Genomic DNA, 19,736 nt, shown 5'->3' with positions numbered 1-19,736 from the left:
AAGGATGATTTAGTTACGAGTGCCACAAAGATTTGCAGAATGTGCTGTGGGGCATTTGTTGTTGGGACACCCAAGGTTGATTTCGGATTTAGCTCAACTTGGCTGAAAGCTCAAGTGAGATTTTGTGATCAACTGCTGTCAGTCGTCTGTAAACTTTTTACATTTTCGACTTCTTATCCAGAACCACTGAGTCAATTTCAACCAAACCTGGCAAAAAGCATCCTTGGATGAAGGGATTTCACGCTTTTTTCAAAGGAAGGGTCATACCCTTAAAGGGGAGATAATTGCAAAAAAGGGTGGGGTAATTTAAAATTCTCTAGGACCATTATTGAAGTGCTGCAATGTCAACTTTTGGCGAATCTACCTACTTATTTAATCTTTCTACGTATCAATATCCTATATCGATAGATAGACATATGCACCAATTCGAAGATGTTTTACTTCTACCAGTTAGTGGCCTCCGTCATCTGGTTGATTATTCTGCCACGTTTGGGTGTGCACCAAAAAAAAAAAAAAAGTGATTTAAAAAATTTCAATTATTTACAATTAAAAACAGTTATTGGCCCAATGGTCTTGTAACCGAGCCTTGAAGGCGTCAAGACTCCGCGCCAGCACAGTTGAGTTGGGCAAGATATTCCACTCTTTGATGGAACGAGGGTATGTTTATGAGTATGTTGTGACGTTTTTAAAGTAGTTGTTTACTGTTGAATATATAAACTGAATTACAGTGTAGAGAAGTAAGCAAAATGAACATAATAGAGATGTACAATTAAATCGTGGGTTAAGGTACATTTAGAAAAAGAGAGAAAAGAACAAAACAAACTATTACTTGCATTGATTAATTTACTTCTGTTTTGTGTATTAAAAACCAAAGCTTAAAAAAGTGCATTCTCTTTGTGGAGAAGGGTGAAAGAGAATAATTTAAATGTTGAGACTACGCTTTCTTTATTTGATACATATGTAAGTTCTGATCTTCGTTACGGATGTGAACCATGGGGATTTCATAAAGCCCCACATATTGATCAAGTACATTGAAGAAAATTATGTTGCTTCGAAAATCTACAAATAATTTAATTTATTTTGAATTTGGCAGATGACCAATGTACGTCCAAAAAAAACTTCGAATTTCGAAATATTGGTATAACTTGGGTACATATGTAATACAAATAATTGTATATTAAAAACATGTTATGAACAATTGTTATGTGAATACAATACTCAAAAGGAAAACTGCACAAACTGGTTGAATTCAGTTCGAAAAGAACTTTATTGCTGGGGTCTTGGAAATTTTTGGGAACAACAAAATGTTGGTAATGTTAATAATTTTTCTTTTCTTGTGGAACAGAAAGAATGCATTTATTCAAAGTTGTTTTAGTGCTTTTGAAATTTCATCGAAGTGTATTTTATATAAACAAATAATTGATACATTTGGTTTACAGAGATATCTTGTAAAGCGATTATCACACAAGGAAAAGTCATCGAATTTCTGCACATTCTTTGAATGTTGAAAATGGAAGGTACAAAAATTTACCTAGAATTGAACGCAAATGCTCATTTTGTAACTTGCAGGAAATAGAGGAATTTCATTTCGTCTTGATATGCCCAACATTTTAGATTTACGTGAAAAATATATCAAACCTTATTACTATATATATAAAAAAAAACTTCCTTTTTCAAACTCGTATAGAACATTTTAGTGTATATAACTTTAAAACTATTGATAAGCTTTGTCAGTATTTAGTGAAAGCTATAAAACTATTGATAAGCTTTGTCAGTATTTAGTGAAAGCTATAAAACTATTGATAAGCTTTGTCAGTATTTAGTGAAAGCTATAAAACTATTGATAAGCTTTGTCAGTATTTAGTGAAAGCTATAAAACTATTGATAAGCTTTGTCAGTATTTAGTGAAAGCTATAAAACTATTGATAAGCTTTGTCAGTATTTAGTGAAAGCTATAAAACTATTGATAAGCTTTGTCAGTATTTAGTGAAAGCTACAAAACAAAGAGGAGCACTGTTTGTTAACTCACTTAACCCTCATTAATGTTTCATTTTTCGTTGCTTAGATTTATTTATTTCTAAGCTTATTTTTCTGATAATATATGTTTACATATTGTAATAATTCTGAATCCTCCGCCATTTGCATGTATTGTACACTGTACCTATGAGCCATAGGGCTCCTTTGGTCAATAAACAATGTTGTACGTTGCAACAAATAAAGCGATAATTATAAATTGTTGAAGCCATTCATATTTAAAATGCAACAGAAAGTAATCATTTTCGTTGATTAAAATCGTCAAGGTCTCATTAATCCATAAAGTATGTGTACATTTATAAATATACACGCATTATGAAAGGAATAAATAAACAAAATGTTTGTTTCTTCTCTTTGACCAATCATTTTGACTATACATGTAGGTATGAAAAATATGAGAAAATGAGGTGTAATACCGCCTGGTCGCACAGACACACACACACACACAGACAGAGAGAGAGAGAGAGAGAGAGAGAGAGAGAGAGACTAAAATGCTCTTAGTACAGATTTGTGAAATGAAATTGAATATTGCATGCTGAGGAATAAAAATGTTTTGGAGATAGCAAAAAAAGCACAAGTCCGGACATTTTTTTTTCTCGAGACCGTCATATTTTTAGACTGATGTAATACTAGTTCTATCCTGTACCACATCTAAGTACTACATGTACATTTACTCTGTATACTGAGCTGGGTATTTTGGGGATAGATATGGTGGGGGTTTTCTCCGGACAATTTTATTTGCAGTTATAAAAAAAATTCTTTATAGCAAAAGTTAGTTTATATTATATATAGAGTAATGACAGCACTATTATCATGTTTTTTAAATTTACATGTATCTATTTAATTTTTGTACCAATCAAGCTCATTGGTTGTATCTATGTTATGCCCCCAGTTGACAAAAAAAAAATCTTTTCTATTCTATTCTATTATGTACCGTTAATTAAAGGATTTAGTGTACATGTACTTGGATTTTATGGGTTATTTAAATTCATATTATATTTGTATGATTGAGAATTAGGGGGACTGACCAGCTATTAATAACAACAATAAGATACTATGAAAATTTCATATCGATAAAACCAGAGTTCATCCGATAGTTTACGTACAAAGTCGTACTTCTGGTATACATGTACACTAATTCATTGATTCATTCGGAATGCCTCGATCTGTGTTTATTTATACAACTGGGTGTTTCGTCATACCTTCCACGCTGGAAATAAATCGTTGATTGATCCAACATTTAAATGGCACGTGGAAATTTTAGCTTGTCGTCTCCCTAGTATATATAAACTTGTGCCGATATATGAAATTAAAAGAAAAAAGACCGAAGCTTGAGACTTATTAAAGAAATTTAGTGCAGAAATTAAGAAAACCATGGGATTATTTCTATCCAGATTAACCACTCTTTTTGAGTCTTTTTCCTCCGGATCACCAGCAAGAATAGTTATGCTTGGTTTAGATGCTGCTGGTAAGATTCGTTGTAATTTTAATTTTTCTTATTTTAAAATGTATGAAAATCGGAATTTTACATCATTTAATCTGTTTTGATGTATATTTATACATTTAATCTGTTTTGATGTATATTTATACATTTAATCTGTTTTGATGTATATTTATACATATGGTTTTTATTTGCATTATCTTTCTGGGGAAAAAGAATAGAATTGAATTTACACACTGTGTTCTTTATGAATTAATTTTCATCGTTAAGAACTCTTGCTTACAGGGAAAACGACTATTTTGTACAAGATTAAACTGAACGAGAATGTGTGCACCATACCTACCATAGGTTTTAATGTGGAGACAGTATCCCCGGTAAAGGGCGTGTCCTTCACGGTCTGGGACGTCGGGGGTCAGGACAGAATTAGACCGTTATGGAAACACTACTACCAAAACACTGAAGGTACGACTAAAAAAACCTGAAATCCAAACTGGAATACTAGATTTAGTTATGTAATAATTATGAGGGGGAAACCTTGCAATAATTCTGCATTCATGTAATTAGATTAACGTACAAGAAAGGTATATTATCTCCGTCTATTTTCTTCAGGTCTGGTATATGTAGTAGACAGTAACGACAGAGAGAGGATAGCGGAGTCACGTGAAGAACTGTTCGGAATCCTCCAAAACGATGAAATGAGAGGAGTTCCGGTGGTGGTCATCGCTAACAAACAAGATCTTCCAAGTACGTATGCTTTACTGACTAACGTTGATTTGGAGAATTTAATTGTACCCAGAAAACATTCAGAATTGCCATTTAAGCATTTTTGAATTTCTTTAATGAATTCAGTATCAAACTTCGTGCATTGCATGGTATCTTTTTTCGAACATATCATCTTTTCAATATATATGTTGTCGGTTATTTTTTTTTTCAGTTTCCATCCATATATATCCTTTAATGTAAATAAGTATAGTAACAATTTTTCTATTTCCAATAGATGCTCAAAGTACCTCGCAGGTGGCAGACCTCATGTGCTTAAACAAGCTGACGTCACGAAAATGGTTCATTCAATCCGCTTGCGCAACAACAGGAGAAGGCATATATGAAGCCATGAATGAATTAGCAACTATGGTTAAAGTGTATAAGAAGGGGCTTAAATGAAACCGTTCACCAGGAGTATCTGTTATAAGTCATCAAGGGAGTGTTCATTAACTTATATCTGTATCCTCTACATCCATACATGGAGGCGCTTCCAAGTCAGCAGATATCCAAACTGCGGTGTAGCCGGGTGAACATCGGCTGATACAACATAAGCTGTATCCGTGTGAATATTGGACGATACAACACAACAAGCTATCGTGGGAACCAGTCATTATCAATGAGAAACAACATTGTTTAGATCATGATTACACAATCTCATTACTTGTTCTTTACAATAGCTGTTTCCATGACTAACGTGTTTGTGGAGTCATTCCAACACTTATTATTGAAATTGTTCTTGTTTTTGTGATCATTGGTTATTGTTTTTCATAAAGAATAAAAAGTGAAGAAAAGATAGACGGTGATTTGTTTTGCCATTCACGGAACAGTTGTTTTCATTCAGAATACGAAACAAAAGTGTATGGTTACCCAAAAGAGGTTTATTGATATATCCTAAAAAGAAAATCATGAAAACGAGCCGCCTTTATTAATGAACCTCCGGAAAATGACTGAAATATTCTTAAAACCATAATCAATCAATCATAATGTGTCCGGCTCTTGAAAGTAAACCATATTTCGAAATAAGTCACAAATTTCTCCAATATGAAATAAAATCCCAAAAGAATTTTACCAGAATGGATGTTTCCAACAAAATGTAACAACTGGATGGAAGGTGAAGATAACGAACAGTGATCAATCTCATAACTCCTATAAGCAATACAAAGTAGAGAGTTGGGCAAACACGGACCCATCGACATACCAGAGGTAGGATCAGGTGCCTAGAAGGAGTAAGCATCCCCTGTAGACCGGTCACACCCGCCGTGAGCCCTATATCTTGATCAGGTAAACGGAGTTATCTGTAGTCAAAATCAGTGTGCCAAGAACGGTCTAACAGTCGGTATGAAACACGTTAGACAGCATTTAACCCAATGATATATAGGTTGTATTGGCGAACTAGATCGTTATAACGACCATAGAATTTGCCAAATGCTGACTTTAAACGAAACTGTTGAAACCCCTCTACCATCAACTTGTTTGTCAGTAGCTTTTACAAATTGTAATGACAGTCATTTCCTCATGAATGCGCTACAGTTTATTGTGAGCAATGCGCGTATAAATGTTGATGAATATAGTAAGTTTATTTCCACGGTTGTGAATTCCGACAGAAATCAAAGTAGAATTTAAATATACAAATTAGATATCATTGTCTATGATAACGCAAAAGATGTTTATTGATATTTCCTAAAATCATGAAAACAAACCGCCTTTGTTTGTCGACTGTTGAAAACACACCATATTTGAAAATAAGCCGTAAATTTCTCCGGTATGAATTAAAATCCTGAAATATTTTACCAGAATGGGTACTTCCAACACAACATAAGACTGAGTGTTATTTTTTAATGTCTACATTTCGAAAGTCATTTCCTTTGATACCCTTGCAAATTGTAATAAGCCGTTTCCTCTTTAATGCGCTGTAGTTCCGAACGTGCATGTATGAATCTTTATTGATGAAGTACGTCTTATCTAACGGTTAGGAAGTCAAGAGAATGTAAATATAAAAAACAAAATTTCATTTTTGAAAATATATGAGAATATGGAGATGTGAGAACTGTTTGCAGAGTGGAGTTGATCACGTGGAAAATTAAAGAAAACTGATTATCACAACGTTATGAAAAAGTCTCTATCAGTTAACGTCAGAGTTGTCCGCGCGGCTTATGTATGAAAAAGTGAAGATATGGAACAATGATCAATCTGATAACTCCTATAAAGAATACAAAACCAAGAGCTGGGTAAACATGGACCACTGGATATGCCAGAGGTGAGATCGGAGTAAGCATATATAAAGTATTTATACAAATAGCGAGATCAAAATATTGGGTCTATACCGCTTCGATTCTTACATTCAAATGTAAATAAATATGTTCCGTTATGTCCGTTCAGACAACGTTAGCAATGATGATAGAATCCATCCTGCGATTCTGAAATCTAGACTTTGAATGCATCATTCTATACTACGGCTGTTTTGACTACATGTTGCATTCAACAGTGTCTTCTGTAAATTCAAAATGATATTTAAAAAATGAAACTCATTTGTTGAAAAGACAGGAGGGCATGCACTGCGACGCTTAACGCTACAATTTCTAAAGACAGCAAAGCAAAACACATTGAAAATAAACTTTTAGTCATTCCAGAAATATTTAAAACGTTGCAACTATCAGGGCATTAGAACACGTCATTTTTACAGACTTTTACATCTCGTCAGTACATCTCGTCAGTTGATAGAACTTGTGTTCCAACCTGTTGTATATGTATTTAAAATGAAATACTGTATGTTCAAATCCTCAAATCAATGTAGGTCGAAAATATCTAAGATGCATTAATACAGCATTAATACAGCTTATGACGTCCTGCGTGAAAAGTCTCGTAAAAGGGACGTACAGTTGATGAGGTCCCGCGTGAAAAGTCTCGTAAGAGGGATGTAAAACAAATATACAAACAAAAGATATTTTTCATCTAAGTATACACTCATATTTCTTTTCAGTTACTGACGTTTTATTTGTTGAATAATACTATATCGTAAAACGTAGTTTACATTATATTTCTAGAAGCGTTATGTCTGCACTAATTTTTGAATTCACAATTAATCATAGTAATTCATTTCTTTCGAACAGGATTTCGTATTGTATGGGATTCTTTCATATTATGCAATACAGAAAAAACAACGTGTACATGTATGGCGGGGGCAAACTGACCAGTTATTAATTTAAGATAATAATAAAGGTAATAACCAAAAACTTCTATCTTGTTGTATTCGTAAAACCAGAGTTCATCCGATAGTTTACGACAAGTAGTACATCCTCGTATGTACATGTACACCTATTCATTGATTCATTCGGAATGCCTCGATCTGTGTTTATTTATACAACCGGGTGTTTCGTCATACCTTCCACGCTGGAAATAAATCGTTGAATGATCCAACATTTAAATGGCACGTGGAAATTTTAGCTTGTCGTCTCCCTAGTATATATAAACTTGTACCGATATATCAAATTAAAAGAAAAAAGATCGAAGCTTGAGACTTATTAAAGAAATTCAGTGCAGAAATTAAGAAAACCATGGGATTATTTCTCTCCAAATTAACCACTCTTTTTGAGTCTTTTTCCTTTGGATCACCAGCAAGAATAGTTATGCTTGGCTTAGATGCTGCTGGTAAGATTAATTGTAATTTTAATTTTTCTTATTTAAAAAAGTTTGAAAATCGGAATTCATCTGTATTTGATATACATGAACATGTGTATAATCATTTTTGGATATATTGCCGTGTTTTCTTTAGTGCAGCTGACTATTGATTCGCACGTTTATTTTGCACTGTTTAATCTGTTTTTAATTCATATTTCTTCCTGTATCTATTTATTTTCATTATCTTTCTAAAGAAAAAAAAAATAGAATTTAATTTGCACCCTTTGTTGTTGCTGAATTAATTTTCATTGTGAAGAAATTTTCCTTACAGGGAAAACGACCATTTTATACAAGATTAAACTGAACGAGAATGTGTGCACCATACCAACCATAGGTTTTAATGTGGAGACAGTATCCCCGGTAAAGGGCGTATCCTTCACGGTCTGGGACGTCGGGGGTCAAGACAAAATTAGACCGTTATGGAAACACTACTACCAAAACACTGAAGGTACGACTAAAAAACTGAAATTAAACACTGGAATATTAGATGTAGTTATGTAATGATTATGAGGGGGAAACTTGCAATAATTCCGCATTCATGTAATTAGTTCAGCGTACTAGAAAGGTGTATTATCTCCGTCTATTTTCTTCAGGTCTGGTATATGTAGTAGACAGCAACGACAGAGAGAGGATTACGGAGTCACGTGAAGAACTGTTCGGAATCCTCCAAAACGATGAAATGAGAGGAGTTCCAGTGGTGGTCATCGCTAACAAACAAGATCTTCCAAGTACGTATGCTTTACTGACTAATGTTGATTTGGAGAATTTAATGGTACCCAGAAAACATTCAGAATTACCATTTAAGCCGTTTTGAATTTCTTTAATGAATTCAGTAACAAATTTCAAATTGCATGGTATTTTTATTCGAACGTTTCATTTTTTCCCAATATATATGTTGTCGTTTTTTTTTTTTCAAATTTTCTTCCATGTATAACTTTTAATGTATATAAGTATAGTGAAAAAAAAAAAAATCTTTTTCCAATAGATGCTCAAAGTACCTCGCAGGTGGCAGACCAAATGTGCTTAAACAGGCTGACGTCACGAAAATGGTTCATTCAATCCGCATGCGCAACAACAGGTGAAGGCATATACGAAGCCATGAAGGAATTAGCAACTATGGTTAAAGAGTATAAGAAGGGGCTTAAATGAAACCGTTCACCACAAGTATCTGTTATAAGTCATCAAGGGAGTGCTCATTGACTTTTATCTGCATCTTTTACATCCATACATGGAGGCGCTTCCAAGTCAGCAGATATCCAAACTGCGGTGTAGCCGTGTGAACATCGGCTGATACAACACAAGCTGTATCCGTGTGAATATTGGCTGATACAACACAACAAGCTATCGAGAGAACCAGTCATTATCAATGAGAAACAACATTGTTTAGATCATGGTCACACATTACGTGTTCTTTACAATAACTGTTTCCATGACTATCGTGTTTGTGGAGTTTTACAACACTTGTTATTGAAATTGTTCTTGTTTTTGTGATCATTGGTTATTGTTGTTCATAAAGAATAAAAAATGAGAAATAGATAGATGATGATTTGTTTTGCCATTCACGGAACAGTTGTTTCTCTTCAGTACACTAAACAAGTGTAGGATATCCCAAAAGAGGTTTATTGATATATCCTAAAAATCATCAAAACAAGCCGCCGTAGTTAATGACCCCCCAATACCAAAACAAAGTAAAATAATAAACAATCAATTTAATCATATGTCGACTCTTGACAATAACAATAATTGAAAATAAGCCACAAAGTAGCTCTACACTGGACACCACCTGGAAAGAGGAAAAGAGGTAGACCACGTACCACCTGGAGGAGAACCGTAACATCAGAACTTGAGGAAATGGGCTACTCATGGGGACAGGCATAGTATCTTGCCAAGGACAGAGGTAGATGGAGACAACTTGTTGAAGCCTTATGTCCCACCGGGGACGAAGAGGATAATTAATTAAATTAATTAAAGCCACAAATGTCTCCGATATGAAATGAAATCCCAAAATTTTACCAGAATGGATATCTCCAACATAATGTAATAACTGGGTATTATTTTTTGATATTTACATTTCCAATGTTTTTGCCTTTGGTACTTCTACAAATTGTAATAATGGTCATTTCCTCATGTATGCGCTGCAGTTGTGAACAAAGCGTCTATAAATGTAGATGAATATAATACGCTTATTTCAACGGCTGTGAATTCTGACAGAAATGAAAGTAGAATGTGAATATAGAATTTAGATTTCATTGTGTATGATAACTCAAAAAAGGTCATTGATATTTCCTAAAGTCATGAAAACAAGCCGCCCTTGTTTATTCATCGACTGTTGAAAATAAACCATATCTTAAAACAAACCACAAATTTCACCGGTATGAAATAAAATCTCAAAAGAACTTTACCAGAATGGGAACTTTAACACAACATAAGATTGGGTATCATTTCTTAATATTGACATTTCTATTTTTTCCCTTTGATATCCTTGCAAATTGTAATAAGCCAATTCCCCATGAATGCGCTGCAGTTGAGAACCATTCGCGTATGAATCTTGATAAATATAGTACGTCTATTGTAACGAATGGAAATTCAAGTAGAATGTAAATATAAAGATAAATTTCATTTTTGAAAATATATGAGGGCATAAAGATGTGAGAAGTGTTCACAGTGCAGAGGTCATTACGTGGGAAATGAGATAAAACCAATTATCGCAACGCTATGAAAATATCTGTAACAGTTAACGTCAGGCTGGGCCGCGCGGCTTATGTATGAAAAAGTGATGATAACAGAATCAGGTGCCTAGAAGGAGTACACATCCCCTGTCGAAATATAAAAAACAAAACACAAAAGCATATATAAAGTATTTATACAAATAGCTAGATCAAAATATTGTGTACCACTCCGATTCTTACATACAAATATATACACGTTACAGTGTGGACATTCAGATAACGTTAGCAATGATGATATAATCCATCCTGTGATTCTGAAATCTGGGCTTTGAATGCGTTATGCTAAACTACGGCTGTTTTGACTGCGTGTTGCATTCAGCAGTGTCTTCTGCAAATTCAAATTGATATTTAAAAAGTGAAACTCATTTGTTGAAAAGACAGGAGGGCATGAACTGCGACGCTTAACACCGGTATACTTAATGAAGCGCTCACGTTACAATCTCTAAAGACAGCAAAGCAAAACACATTGAAAATAAACTTCTAGTCGGTCCAAAAATATTTTAAAACGTTGCAACTATCAGGGAATTAGAATACGTCATTTTACAGACTTGTACATCTCATCATTACATCTCGTACGTTGATAGAACTTGTGTTTCAACCTGTTGTATATGTATTTAAAATGAAATCTGTTCAAATCATCAAATAAATGTACAGTAGGTTTAACATACGTCAGATGTATTGATACAGTTGATGACGTCCCGCGTGAAAAGTCTCGTAAGAGGGATGTACAGTTGATGACGTCCCGCGTGAAAAGTCTCGTAAGAGGGATGTAAAACAAATATACAAACAAAAGATATTATTCATCTAAGTATACACTCATATTTCTTTTCAGTTACCGACAATGTTTTATTTGTTGAATAATACTATATTTACATTACATTTTTTTAAAAGCGTTATGACTCCACTAATTTTTGAACTCACAATTAATCATAGCAATTCATTTCTTTGAACAGGATTTCGTATACTTGGATTGTATGGGATTCTTTCATATTATACAATACAGAAAGAAAAAACAATGTGTACATGTATGGGCGGGGGAAACTGACCAGTTATTGATTAATGAAAATAATAATGATAATAACTAAAAACTTCTATATTGTTGTATTCGTAAAACCAGAGTTCATCCGATAGTTTACGATAAGTATTACATCCTGGTATGTACATGTACACCTATTCATTGATTCATTCGGAATGCCTCGATCTGTGTTTATTTTTACAACCGGGTGTTTCGTCATACCTTCCATGCTGGAAATAAATCGTTGAATGATCCAACATTTAAATGGCACGTGGAAATTTTAGCTTGTCGTCTCCCTAGTATATATAAACCTGTGCCGATATATGAAATTAAAAGAAAAAACATTGAAGCTTGAGACTAATTAAAGAAATTTAGTGCAGAAATTAAGAAAACCATGGGACTATTTCTCTCCAAATTAACCACTCTTTTTGAGTCTTTTTCCTCCCGGTCACCGGCGAGAATAATTATGCTTGGTTTAGATGCTGCTGGTAAGATTAATTGTAATTTTAATTTTTCTAATTTAAAAATGTATGAAAATCGGAATTCGTCTTTGTATTATATATATATATGATACATTGCCGTGTTTTCTTTAGTGCAGCTGACCATTCATTCGAACATTTATTTCACATCGTTTAATCTGTTTTGATGTACATATTTATACATATGGTTATTGATATGCAATATCTCTCGGGGAGGGGGGGATAGAATTGAATTTGCGCCTTGTGTTCTTTCTGAATTAATTTTCATCGTTAAGAACTCTTGCTTACAGGGAAAACGACCATTTTGTATAAGATTAAACTGAACGAGAATGTGTCCACCATACCTACCATAGGTTTTAATGTGGAGACAGTATCCCCGGTAAAGGGCGTGTCCTTCACGGTCTGGGATGTTGGGGGTCAGGACAGAATTAGACCGTTATGGAAACACTACTACCAAAACACTGAAGGTACGATCAAAAACTGAAATACAAGATTTAGTTATGTAATAATTATGAGGGGAAAACTTGCAATAATTCCATATTCATGTAATTAGATCAACGTACAAGAAAGGTATATTATCTCCGTCTACTTTCTTCAGGTCTGGTATATGTAGTAGACAGTAACGACAGAGAGAGGATAGCGGAGTCACGTGAAGAACTGTTCGGAATCCTCCAAAACGATGAAATGAGAGGAGTTCCGGTGGTGGTTATCGCTAACAAACAAGACCTTCCAAGTGCGTATGATTTACTGACTAGTGTTGAATTTGATATTTCAATTGTACCCAGAAAACATTCAGAATTATCATTCAAGCCGTTTTGTAATTTCTTTGATAGATTCAGTAGAAAATTTTACTTGGTATTTTTTTCTTCGAAATTTTCAATCTTTCGATTTATATATATATGTATGGTTTTTCTTTCATTTTCGTCCCTGTATACCCTTTGCTGTGAATAATTATGGTATCAATTTTTCTATTTCCAATAGATGCTCAAAGTACCTCGCAGGTGGCAGACCAAATGTGCTTACACAGGCTGACGTCACGAAAATGGTTCATTCAATCCGCATGCGCAACAACAGGTGAAGGCATATACGAAGCCATGAAGGAATTAGCAACTATGGTTAAAGTGTATAAGAAGGGGCTTAAATGAAACCGTTCACCACAAGTATCTGTTATAAGTCATCAAGGGAGTGCTCATTGACTTTTATCTGCATCTTCTACATCCATACATGGAGGCCGAGGCGCTTCCAAGTCAGCAGGTATCCAAACTGCGCTGTAGCCGGTGAACACTTGCTGATACAGCACAAGAAGCTCTCGCGAGAACCAGTCGTTATCAATGACAAACAACATTGCGTAGATCATGATTACACAATCTCATTACTTGTTCTTTACAATAGCTGTTTCCACGACTAACGTGTTGGTGGAGTCATTACGACACTTGATATTAAAATTCTTGTTTTATTGATTATTGTTTTTCATAAAAAATAAAATAAAAACAGATGAATAAATAGACGTCTGGGTAATTTATTTTGACATTCAAGGAACAGTTGTCTTCATTCAGAAATACGAAACAAACGTGTATGGTTATCCAAAACAGGTTTATTGATATTTCCTAAAAGTCATCAAACAAACCGCCTTTGTTAATGTGTCGACTCTTGAAAATAAACCATGTTTAAAAATAAATCACAGACGATACGAGATGAATTAAAGAGAAAAAAAATGACCAGAATTGATATTTCCAATGTAATGTAAGACGATATATCATTTTATAATGTTTGCATTTCCCATGTTTTTCACTTTGATATCTTTACAAATTGATATGATAGCCATTTCCTCATGAATGCGCTGCATTTGTGAACATTACACGTATGAATCTTGATTAATATGGTGCACCTATTTCAACGGCTGGGAATTCCGACAGAAAAGAAAGTGGAATGTAAATATAGAAATCATATTTATTTTTGAAAATATATGAGAGTATGTTTGAAGTGCAGAGGTGATCACGTGGAAAATTAATGAAAACCAATTATCGCAACGTTGTCAAAATGTCAATACCATTTAACGTCAAGCTGAGCCGCGCGACTTATGCATATGACGTATTTCAAGAAAAGACTCCAATGAGTCTACCGCATATTCTTCGTACTTAGATATTTTATTGAAGATAAATACTTACGGCAAACTAAAAACTAAACTTTATAACAAATCAGATGATTTCAGCTTCTCCATTGTCAACTTCTCATATTTATGTAGCAATATTCCATTATCACCTGTATATGGTGTTTATATATCTCAACTGATTCAATACGCAACAGCTTGTTCTGCGTATGATCAGTTTTTAAAATCGAGACAGGTTACTGACAAACAAGTTGATGTTACAGGGGTTTCGACAGTCTCGTTTAAAATCAGCATTTAGCAGGTAGTCGTTATAGCAATCTAGATTGCCAGTAAAACTGTTCAGTGGATCAAATGCTGTCTGACGTGTTTCATACCAATTGTTAGGCCGTTCTTCACACACTAAATTTGACAACAAATTCCTCCGTTTGGCCGATCAAGATATAGGGCTCACGGCGGGTGTGACCGATCGACAGGGGATGCTTACTCCTCCTAGGCATCTGATTCCACCTCTGGTGTGTCCAGGGGTCCGTGTTTGCAGAACTAATGATTTTGATCGTAATCTTCACCTTTTCATACTAATAGCGCTATTGAAATATTGTGCATCACTCTAATTTTCATAAATTTATATTATTGTGTGACCAATCAGAGAACTTTAGCAGTGGTAATATACCGTATATAATTCCACTTGTGATTCTGAAATCGGGCCTTTAAACGTGCCTTAAGGACGTATGCTACACCAGAGAAATTTGATGTAGATGAAAAGTGTAGGATATATACAAAAATATTTTGAATTTAAAAAATTTCAAATTTACTTTATTTTGTCAAAAAATACAGTTTTAGTAGAAGGTAATCTGAAAAAAATTTAAAACCCCTGCTGGACTCGAACCTACGACCTACAGTTCAGCAGTCGGTATTCTTTTTTTTTTTTTTTTTATCTTTTATTGCAGTCGGTATTCTAACCTACTGAGCTACTCGGCTAGGTATTTAAATGGAAAAGGAAAAGTCAAATATTGCTGATATCGATTTTGTCATCCATGTTTTTAAAGGAAGTCAGCCATTATGACGATGTAGAGTATTACCTTAATATACTTTTGTTGTTTTGATTGTATGTTACAATGATCGATTCAAAATGATATTTCTAAAAGTAATAAGGAAGGTGTTGCACGTGTCGTGTTAATTTCCCTAAAGGCATTGCGTGAGATATCGATAAAAAAAAGTTATTCAAATATATGATAAAATCAGTTGGAACTTATGTATTGATTCAAACATTTTTGAAAATAAGTTTAAAAGACGTGTATTAACAAGAATTAGCCAAAATAATTTGAGTTTAAATCAAGCAACAAGCGATTTATATGATTTTTAGCGTTAAAATAGAGGGGTATCCCCGAATTAAAAAAAAACTGCCTCAGTGAAACGAAATGAATTTAGCATGAACATGTTCCTCTAGTTTTCTACTAAAAAAAAATTCGCTTTGAAATTTTGTTTCACGAGGGCATTTTGTTGTAAATATCAAAAAATCGAAACGATTTCACTGATATCAATTTCAACTTCACATATACGTTAATTTTCCATTGAAAATTAAGTACTGCTGCTTGGTTCAGTGGATAACGTCGTAGAATTCAATGTATAAAGAAGTCATCTTTTTTAACGGCCTAGTTCGAATCCCTCACGGACACAATATTATTTTTCTTTTTTCTTTAATATTACATTTTCCATCCAGATTTTTTTTCTTAATTGAAACACACGTACAATGTGCCGAGTTTGAAATAAAATTCCAACCTAGACACTGTTTAGTTTGTGAATGGGAGTAGAAACCAACACGCCGAATACAGCATGTGATACCTGTGTTTTAATAGTCAAGGCTGTTAACGAGAATTCTTAGGTTTTAAAGCTTTCAAAGAAAAATGTAAAAAAAAAAAAAAAAAAAAAAAAAAAAAAAAAATTAAATTAAAAAAAAGGTAAATAACTGTTAAACAGTTTGAATGGATGAGACAATGTGTATTTCAGTAGAAAATTGATATGGTTGAACTTTATTAATGCGTATTAAACTTCCCATATTTTGTTTTGTCGTCAGAGTTATATACAGACGGTTGTAGAAAATAATGCATACGAGTATAAGAGCTTTTAGACTGTAGTAGTATAGAATATTAAATATTTGATACACTCGTAACTCGTGTCTAATACTCAGAAAAATCAAAACAACTTGATTTTCACGATTTCAAAAATTATGTTTAGACTATGTACGGACACATAAAATATTTAGGCTTGCACTTAGTATTGAGGAATCCCTCAGGAATTTAAATGGCAAATACGTAATAATAGTTTAAAAGTTCTACGTCACTGGTGTTTAAATACCAAACACAAAGCTCCGATTAGGGAACACCCTCTTTCATTTTTTGGAAGTACAGGAGGGTATGAAATACAAGCTTCGCCGGCATATATACTTCATGAAGTCCGTAGTTGGACGCATTATTTTCATATAGCGTTGCAGTTCATAATTCGTCTTTGCCTTCCATTGTTTGAAAATATGTTTTTGATTAATACATGTTTAACAATTCAAACTTTGACATTTTCTTTTTGATAAATGAAAAACATCGATTCTCAAACCTGTATGGGTTCTAAACTGTAGTGATACAGTCCTGTTAAAATTCCATGCAGAAGTTAGTTAAAAGCTTTTGTGTGCATGTTGTGTCTACAAGATACGCGATGATCGTTCGGAAACCCTCGCGTACGATTGAGTACAGTGTATTTCGTCACAAGTTGACACGCTGGAAATAAAGTGCTGTTTATAACAGCATAGGCATTTAACTTGTGGAATGTAAGTTGTCATTCGGCATGTATCAATATATAAAGAGCCAATTTTCTTTTTCTTTTTAATAATACTTTAAATACCGTGGTAGGAATCACTCAGCAACCAATAAGCGTCAAATAATGGGTTTACTGCTTTCTAAATTGTACTCTGTTTTCGAGTCTTTCAGTGCTGGGACACCGGCTAGACTTCTCATGTTGGGATTAGACGCAGCTGGTGAGTCCTGATTTATTTTAACAGACCACTTCGTAGTAAGAAAATGTTGTACTCATGGTATAAAATTTTTACTTAGTGGAAACGTTGTAGACAAAATCAATAATAATGAACTAGATGATATAGTTCATCTGGAAGTATGCAAATACACATCGTTCTTGTAATATTTCAAACTTTATAATGATGTTGCATGATGTAGATTGTATTATTCCAATATCAAAGCATTAGCTTAAATCTGAAATTTTATTTTGTTGTAAAAATGTGCTTTTATGATAGCTATTTGTGTAACTTTAAACCATCATTAAGATTTTATCAAATTAAATATTTCGGTTCTATTGAAAATAAAACATTATATAGAAATCAATTATTGTACAAGAAGACAATGTAATTTTTCTTCATTCAGAGCATCAGAATATATTTTTTAAATACAAAAATTAATAACAAAAGTTTATATACCTTATTTTTCTGTCATTGAGTTATGAGATTGATCACTGTTCGTTATCTTCGCCTTTCATTGAAATGGTAAATCACAATTTTACAACAAAAATTATCGACACCAAAATGACAGCTAGTGTTGCTTTAAATATAACAAAGACTTTTTTTTTTTTTTACAGGAAAGACAACAATTTTGTATAAAGTCAAACTAAATGAAATAGTTACCACTATCCCAACCATTGGATTCAACGTAGAAACTGTACAACCATTGAAAGGGATTTCATTTACTGTGTGGGACATCGGAGGACAAAATAAGATACGGTCGCTGTGGAGGTTCTACTTCCAGGACTCTGCAGGTTCACATTTATTTATTTTTATTATGTCAAAGTCACAATATCTCGCCATAATACAGAGTAGGGTCAATAAATGATTTCACTATAGATAGAATATCTACCTCTAAGGTCATCACTTATTTAGTCAAATTAGAATGTCATTGACTACTCTCCCATTTTCACTTAATGTTATAGGTTAATAGAAATCATGTTTTTAATTATCAGGATTGTTATACGTCGTGGATAGCAGCGACAGAGAAAGGATCTCCGAATCTCGTGAAGAGCTGTTTAAAATTCTTGACAGTGATGAACTTAGGGGGGTACCAGTCGTGGTTATCGCCAACAAACAGGACCTGCCTAGTATGTAAACCACTCTTATACACGTATATCATATTTTTATGTACATCACTCTTATACATGTATATCATATCAATTTCTTTCAGAGAAATAACAAAAAGTACGACAATCAAATTATAACTATAGTTATTTAATTATTAAGAAAAATGACTTTTGTTTTTTCATGATTAGATTAATTTTGTTATCCATTTATCTATCTATTTTTCATTAGATGCATTGAAACCATCAGAAGTCGCTGATTTAATGTGTTTACATAAGCTATCTTCCCGAAAATGGTTCATTCAAGCCGCATGCGCAACATCAGGCGAGGGAATATATGAAGCCATGAGTGAAATGGCGACAATGGTCAAAGAACATAAAGCGAGCCACCACTGAATGGGCAGTTTATGCTTACAATGAAGGCAAAATTAATGCGCAATCTATTTCTGACGGGGAGATGTACTACGTTATTGTGTTATTCAAGATGAGCAGAAGGAGGAAAAACGTATTCATCTCTGCTCGACAGTGAGCACTGTTCAGATTGTCCTTCAGTTCTAGTGACCGCTTACTGTCCCAGTCCGGTGTTCTACTGACCGCTAACTTTCCCAGTCCAGTCTTCTGCTGACCGCTAACTGTCCCAGTCCAGTCTTCTGCTGACCGCTAACTGTCCCAGTCCGATGTTCTACTGACCGCTAACTTTCCCAGTTCGATGTTTCACTGACCGCTAACTGTCCCAGCCCGATGTTCTACTGACCGCTAACTGTCCCAGCCCGGTGTTCTGCTGACCACTTACTGTCCCAGCCCGGTGTTCTGCTGACCACTAACTGTCCCAGTCCGATGTTCTACTGACCGCTAACTGTCCCAGTTCGATGTTCTACTGACCGCTAACTGTCCCAGTCCGATGTTCTGCTGACCGCTAACTGTCCCAGTCCGATGTTCTGCTGATGAAGCCATTCTCTTTTGCATCAGACAAAACAGAATCAAGGTGTGAACGGGAAATTCTCCAGATTTGATACGAAGATGGAATTTTATTAAATGGCTCTGACCAAACCGAATTCAAGGAACTTTCAGTATTGAACTAGTGGATGATGATACAGCGAAGCAGTTTCTATCAGACTACCGTGCACAACGGAATGCCGTGCAGGTCTTTACTGTCTAGTATCTGTAATGTCTAACATCAATTTGGTTCAATTGTTTATTAGAAAAACACGTGTTATATTTTTTTCTGCTATGTTTGCGAACTTCTTGTTTTCGTTTAACAAACCACAGCAAACCTTTTATCAATCAAACGTTGGGGTTCAGATCTTAATCGTATTATTGCATATCAAAAACAAAATTAAAATACTGCAATTTTCGTTTTTCT

The 19,736-nt window shown here is 34.2% G+C and overlaps 3 protein-coding genes across 3 annotated transcripts; all 3 read left to right on the top strand.

Annotated features, from left to right (window-relative positions):
- Positions 1 to 3,237: 3,237 nt before the first annotated feature.
- Positions 3,238 to 5,032, top strand: LOC125668620 (uncharacterized). Its single transcript, XM_048902931.2, has 4 exons — positions 3,238 to 3,502; positions 3,761 to 3,937; positions 4,085 to 4,219; positions 4,473 to 5,032. Exons 1-4 carry the CDS (start codon positions 3,409 to 3,411, stop codon positions 4,634 to 4,636), a joined length of 570 nt encoding a protein of 189 aa, XP_048758888.2. The 5' UTR covers positions 3,238 to 3,408; the 3' UTR covers positions 4,637 to 5,032.
- A 145-nt stretch (positions 5,033 to 5,177) lies between these two features.
- On the top strand, positions 5,178 to 9,455 carry LOC125668623 (uncharacterized). Its single transcript, XM_048902937.2, has 4 exons — positions 5,178 to 7,885; positions 8,187 to 8,363; positions 8,509 to 8,643; positions 8,901 to 9,455. Exons 1-4 carry the CDS (start codon positions 7,792 to 7,794, stop codon positions 9,062 to 9,064), a joined length of 570 nt encoding a protein of 189 aa, XP_048758894.2. The 5' UTR covers positions 5,178 to 7,791; the 3' UTR covers positions 9,065 to 9,455.
- Positions 9,456 to 11,910: 2,455 nt separating this feature from the next.
- On the top strand, positions 11,911 to 19,728 carry LOC125668622 (uncharacterized). The gene is made up of 8 exons (XM_048902936.2): positions 11,911 to 12,147; positions 12,429 to 12,605; positions 12,737 to 12,871; positions 13,120 to 13,282; positions 17,149 to 17,273; positions 17,885 to 18,061; positions 18,263 to 18,397; positions 18,606 to 19,728. Exons 1-8 carry the CDS (start codon positions 12,054 to 12,056, stop codon positions 18,767 to 18,769), a joined length of 1,170 nt encoding a protein of 389 aa, XP_048758893.2. The 5' UTR covers positions 11,911 to 12,053; the 3' UTR covers positions 18,770 to 19,728.
- Positions 19,729 to 19,736: the final 8 nt, after the last annotated feature.

The sequence above is a fragment of the Ostrea edulis genome, chromosome 4 (genome assembly GCF_947568905.1).
Source record: "Ostrea edulis chromosome 4, xbOstEdul1.1, whole genome shotgun sequence".
Lineage (NCBI taxonomy): Eukaryota > Metazoa > Mollusca > Bivalvia > Ostreida > Ostreidae > Ostrea > Ostrea edulis.
Note: the sequence above shows the minus strand (reverse complement) of the source record. Positions and strands in the feature narration are given on the sequence as shown.

Excerpts from the sequence above, each read along its gene's own strand:
- LOC125668622 (XM_048902936.2), top strand. The coding sequence starts at position 12,054 with ATGGGACTATTTCTCTCCAAATTAACCACTCTTTTTGAGTCTTTTTCC. Across the intron at positions 17,274-17,884 it reads GTTGGGATTAGACGCAGCTG|GAAAGACAACAATTTTGTAT; the intron begins GTGAGTCCTGAT and ends TTTTTTTTACAG. Across the intron at positions 18,062-18,262 it reads CTACTTCCAGGACTCTGCAG|GATTGTTATACGTCGTGGAT; the intron begins GTTCACATTTAT and ends TTTAATTATCAG.
- LOC125668623 (XM_048902937.2), top strand. The coding sequence starts at position 7,792 with ATGGGATTATTTCTCTCCAAATTAACCACTCTTTTTGAGTCTTTTTCC. Across the intron at positions 7,886-8,186 it reads GCTTGGCTTAGATGCTGCTG|GGAAAACGACCATTTTATAC; the intron begins GTAAGATTAATT and ends TTTTCCTTACAG. Across the intron at positions 8,364-8,508 it reads CTACTACCAAAACACTGAAG|GTCTGGTATATGTAGTAGAC; the intron begins GTACGACTAAAA and ends TATTTTCTTCAG.
- LOC125668620 (XM_048902931.2), top strand. The coding sequence starts at position 3,409 with ATGGGATTATTTCTATCCAGATTAACCACTCTTTTTGAGTCTTTTTCC. Across the intron at positions 3,938-4,084 it reads CTACTACCAAAACACTGAAG|GTCTGGTATATGTAGTAGAC; the intron begins GTACGACTAAAA and ends TATTTTCTTCAG. Across the intron at positions 4,220-4,472 it reads TAACAAACAAGATCTTCCAA|ATGCTCAAAGTACCTCGCAG; the intron begins GTACGTATGCTT and ends TATTTCCAATAG.